General features: G+C 43.4%; 1 protein-coding gene across 2 annotated transcripts in view; it reads left to right on the forward strand.

Annotated features, from left to right (window-relative positions):
- Positions 1 to 3,305, forward strand: part of SH3BGR (SH3 domain binding glutamate rich protein) — a 56,087-nt gene extending 52,782 nt beyond the window's left edge. For both annotated transcript variants that reach the window (XM_025863424.2, XM_073887100.1), the window contains 2 exons: positions 17 to 146; positions 2,865 to 3,305. In XM_025863424.2, the coding sequence (XP_025719209.2) occupies positions 17 to 112 (96 nt within the window). In that variant the 3' untranslated portion in view covers positions 113 to 146; positions 2,865 to 3,305. The remainder of the gene's footprint in view (positions 1 to 16; positions 147 to 2,864) is intronic.
- Positions 3,306 to 5,470: the final 2,165 nt, after the last annotated feature.

Genomic DNA, 5,470 nt, shown 5'->3' on the forward strand with positions numbered 1-5,470 from the left:
TTTTTGTTAACTTAAGACGGAAGAGATAACCGAGGAGGGAGCAGCAGGGGACGCAGAGGAAGAGGAAGCTGAGAAAGGAGAAGAGGCAGGAGAAGAGGAGGAAGAGTCCTAGGCCTTTTCGTGCTTTATTCCTTCCACATTTCCAGGTAACCACACAGGCCTGGGGTGGAAGACTCGTGGACGGCAGCATGGCGTTGCGCCTCTCGCGGGCGACGGGAGGAGGGGACCCAGTTCAGGCCCGTTTGACGGTCTCCGCACGGTCCCGGCTGCCCGGCTCTGGAGCCGCAGGGCTGCTGAGCTCTGTGGACCCGTGTCCGGCGTGCGAGGGTGTGGAAGGCCATGGCTTATGTGACTTCTAGGAAAAAGTGCACCTTGGGGGCAGGGAGGGGTTTGTCTCGTGTTATTTATTTCCTCCTCTCCCTGTGTGACCTTCAGGTAAGTGAGGGCTGTTCTGTCACCCGCGTTCTAGTTCACGGACTCTCCTACGGCCCCGTGTACTCACAGAGCTGGAGGGGAGTGACGGTCGGTGTTCACGATGGTGGCAGTAACTGACGGGCTTGGACAATCACAACGCAGCCTCTTCTTCTTGAAAGGGAACTACTGCCCCTAGAGATGGAGGGACAAGTACTTGATAGACATTTACACTTACCACACATTAACGGGAATGCTCACGTAGAGACATCGTGGAATATGGTGAAAATCACCTTAGGTCTCTTTGACAAGGATGCTTGCTGCCTTGTAATTTTAAACTTCTGACGATATAAGATAGCTATGTAATTCTCAGTAGTTCAGTAAGTGCCGTGTAAATATATTAATGAGGTGATGACAGTATCTGATGATAGTGGATATTGAGGACCTAGAAGAAATGCTCAAATATCGTGGGTCGTATAGATAAGACCGTATGTATGAAAACGAGTCAAGATCAGTAAATGTTACAGAAATATCTGGCTATTCCAGAAACTTGGCCGATGCTGATGCAAGTGTTATATTCTTATTAATATTTTTTAACCTTGTGAACAAATTTGTGTCAGCAGTTTATTCTCTAGGCAGTGAGGTCTGCCGTGTGCTCTGGTGCTAGAAGCGTTTAAAATTTAAGTTAGAACAATTCTTTTAGTCTCCTTACTAAAAATTTTTTTGGTCTCCTTCCCTTCATGGAAACATGTAAGGCAGATTTGGGGGCCGCAGACATCAGCAGGGCTGGGGAAGGAGAGGAGGAGGGAGGGGCTCTGAAGCACAGAGCAGGTGTTCGGTGAAGGTCTGCAGTGCATCTTGGAGCCTATGGCCTGAGGGGTGGGCAAAGGCTCAGAGGGAGAAGGAAAAAGAAATCCCCAGTGCTTTGTAAATATTGGCTAAGGAATAGGGCCACCCTATATACCAAAGACCAATTTGGTTAGTGTGAATCTCCCCTCTTGCTATTCTTACGCCTATACATAAAAAGTTAATATAAAAAAATTCATATATTTTTAGGGAATCTCGGAGTTGGTGAGAGTAGCCCCTTATTATCAGATCATGGAAATTTCATTATTCATTTATTTAAATTATGAAGCGAATTGGGCCCAGCATTTGAAATTTCCCAGGTGGTTTCTTTCATGTTGTGGACACACAGACCTCCCCTTTAAGGCCTGATGGTTATCATTTTGGAAATAATCCCATTTCTTTTATTTAAAAATTTTTACAGTTTTCTTCTGTTGTTACCATTGAGAAGTCTGTTAATCTTTTTAGTGTCCCTACTCTCATCTCTGAGGAATGGTTTGGGACACATTTTTTGAAAAGAAGAAATTGAGCATGTTTAAGTTTTAGAAATTCTGTCTGAAGAATGTTGGGGAAGGGAAATAGCCTGATTATTTATTCTTATACCAAAAAGCCCCAAACAGTGAAAACTCGTAAGTACTGTTTAAATCCATTTCTATTCAGTGTGCTTGGAATGTTCTTTTAAAATCATGCAATTTTAGTGTGGTAATTAAAAAAATATTGAATGTAAAGTGGCAGAGCTCAGAGCATCCTCCATGTAGCCAGATGGCTTTATAGGCTGATTGAGAGAAGCAAAAAAACAAAACAAAACAAAACAAAACAAGTACAGCTGTGGTCAGCAAGCACATTTGCCTATTTCAAGGATTCTCTCGTTTGGAATGCGTCCATAGTAGTCTGTTGTGAGATCACAATGCCTGTTCGTGAAGGAGTGGCTCAGACACCTCCCTCAAATCCTTCCCCTGACCCCTGGAGAGATTCAGTATCCTTTCAAATGCAACATGGCAATGCGGTCATGCATTCAACTGGGCAGGCCCTTCAGTGTCCAAAGCAAACCCATCTCTTCGCTCCTGGAGAATCTGGGCATTTTATTTGAAGAGATTTGACTTTAGGGAGAATGCGGAGAACCCAGGCAGAACAATGAATGGAATGCGGAAGGAATTCTCATTTCCTATGTTTGAAATTGATGCTCAATTAATGCCCCAGGAGAAATAATCTCTAGTATGAGACTGAATTCTCCCTCCCCAAGGGCTGCTACTCAATACTGTCCTCCAGTCGAGGTGTGGACCATTTAAATTTCCCTCTCCAGGACTAAACTTGTAAATTCAGCCTCTCCATTCTCCACAAAATTTCAGTGGGGAAACTGTAATCGGAGATACTGACTTCCTTACGGTGTTTGATATGTGTTAGTACAGAGAAAGGATATAAACCTGGTCTGGTTTTCCACAAAAAAAATATTTCCTTTCCTTTCCTTGCACTTGGAAGCAAATGATGAGTAATGGTTTATAGAGTAAAAGGGAATACTTCCCACTAATGTGTGATAAATAGTGAAGATCATGGTAAACATTGGCTTATCCTCCTGAAATCTTCTCCCTGATATTCTTCCTTTCTTTTAGAAAACCCAAGCCACGAAGCAGTATTTCAACTGTCTGCCCACAAACCAAACTCACCAAAATGCTTTGGTGTGAAGCTAGCCCACCTCTCTCGGTACACCCGGGTTCACTGAGGAATTGTACCATTTGACATGGTTAGATGTGCACGGATATGTCTACCCGACCTTAGCAACGTGAAATTCTATGTGAAGACAACTCATGCATACCTTCATGTGCCTGACGTCCTTGGCCTTTGCTTAATTTTTTTTTTTTTTTTGCTCTGCATGAATAGATCTTCTTACTAATACCCTGAAAAAAAAAAACGATTTTGAAAAATGATTTCGAAATATAGAACTTCTCTTTGTGATGTAATAAAAGTATTTCTTCGTATGTGCCTTCTGCTACTTGTCTCAGAATTAGCTGAAAATAAAGAGCTTTGAAAATAAAGAGCTTTCCAGAAAACAATCATACAAATAAAGATTAATGGCAGATCTCTTGTCCCGAGGAACATTAATTTCTTTATTTATAGTCTCTGTGTGGTTCTGCCTGAACTCAGTCTGTCTGTTGCCAAAGTCTGAATTCTTAGCACAACCTTTCTGTCTGCACCGGGATGGGCATTTTCGGTTGTACTGGTTATTTGGTCCATGTTTTCAAACGGCGCTGGTTGTCTGCTTATGTCATGTTTTGTATTGTCCACACAGCTGTGCCCATTATCTCTGAAGCCTTATTTAAATGTAAGTCTGCCATCCACATGTGTAGGGATGACGGGAAGGACAGATAAATTTGCACCCTGGTGTCTTGGCACGTTTCTGCGCCCACAGAGTGGCTGCTGCTTTTCCTCCCGCCTCTCATTGATTTGCAGCCCCCGGCTGCGACCTGCAGAGCCCGCTGCTGTCATTGTGCCTCCTGATGCCTGAGTTCACCACGGGCTGGTCCAGCCCCGGCGACAGGCGCACCAGGTAGGCTCGAAGTGTTTCTCTGCTCACACACCTCATCCCCGTTCATCACAGGGATTTTTCCTTCCTGGTGAGATTTTGTTGACATCCCTCTCCTCTCCCGTGTCTGTGCTAGTCTTGTCTCTCTCTTGCTGCAAGCTTTGCTTCCACTCTGTCAGGAGAACTCGTCCCCTCGATGTGCTCCTCTTTAAGGGCAGTCATGGCGCTTCCACGCGGGGTGGCCCTGAACTTGACCTCCTCCTCCGTCTGCCTATTGATTTTGTGGCTCAGCCGGTTTGTGTCATCTGGGAATGTGTTGTGTGGTGACAGAGGTTGTGTGCCTCACGGGAACTCTGCAGACAGCTCTTTTCTTGTTACCCTAGTAACAAAAGAGGCGTTTTGAAGAGAATTAAGATTATTTTGTTCCCAATTGTTGAAGTAGACTGCCTTAAAAACCTTTCTTCCTTTGTTACCTGTGAGGTGAGACTAGAGTGAAATTTAAAAATTAATTTCTATTTTGTACTTTATTGCATTAAATGTTGTCCTGTCTCAAGAGCGTGTGTGCTTAGTAACAACTCCACTCAGAGGTAGGCCTCAAGTTCTTCACTCTTGCTTGGGCTGGATTTTAGCCCTTTTGTGGTAGAGTCGGATGGAGATAGATGTATTTAGCTGGTTGCCAGTTTTCCTCCTGGTTTTCGTATTTTTAGATGAAAATAACTATTTGTGCTAATAATAAGCAAGAGAACAAAGATGACCACTTACTTAAATGGAATTATTTTTTTTTTATATTGTCTTTCTTTAATCAGAAAATTAACATTGTACGAGTGTAGTTTTATTTACTCTCACCTCCTTTTCTTGAAAGTATTATTGCATTGCGGACTCCACTTAGGTCTGTAATGCCGTATAAACAGCACGGGTCTCTTGCGGACTCAGCTTAGACTTAAGTGGTTGGTGAGTCCGGGGGCGCAGTGAGGAAAATCCCTCAATACGGACTGTGCAATATCAAAATACAGTTTTAAACCTCCACACACTTTATCCGTATGGGAAATTTCTAGAAACCAAACAGCATTATGAATATGTAAAAATGAAATTCAAAAGAAAAACCCAAGTGAATAAGCAAAATCATTTTGAAAAAAGAAAAGACCAGAAAAATGGAATAATTGTCTGATGATATAGGTACAAGGAGTTTGATTTATTAGTCTACAGAAGGCCCAAATTCCAAGTAACAGTTTCTCTTTTGATTTTTTTAATGATTTTATTTATTTGAGAGAGAGAGAGAGCGCGCGCGCGCGCGCACAGGAAGGGGGGAGGGGCAGAGGGAGAAGGAGAAGCAGACTCCCCGCTGAGCAGGGAGCCTGACGCTGGACTCCATCCCAGGACCTTGGGATCATGACCTGAGCTGAAGGCAGACGCCTAAGTAGAAAACAACTACACAAAATTCAAGTGCACTTTTTCCAAGCCCCGACCAAGAAATGCTCCCTTCTGCACTCTGCTCTTTTCCCATCAGGGGTCTCCTTGCATTTCTTTGGGTTGGAGTCTTCATTTGGTGCCTGGATCCCAGATGTGCAATAAAGGCGGTGTGTGGTTTTTTTGAGTTCTTTGTTTTCTAGGCTAAAGGTGAGAGGTGCATAAAGCGAATGAGATGTGTTGCCTGCATAGTTCCTTGAGGAACATTTTAAAATGTTTCCTTTACCA

Source organism: Callorhinus ursinus, unplaced genomic scaffold, assembly GCF_003265705.2.
Source record: "Callorhinus ursinus isolate GAN/ISIS: 27379988/994484 unplaced genomic scaffold, GSC_fseal_2.0 scaffold75, whole genome shotgun sequence".
Classification (NCBI taxonomy): domain Eukaryota; kingdom Metazoa; phylum Chordata; class Mammalia; order Carnivora; family Otariidae; genus Callorhinus; species Callorhinus ursinus.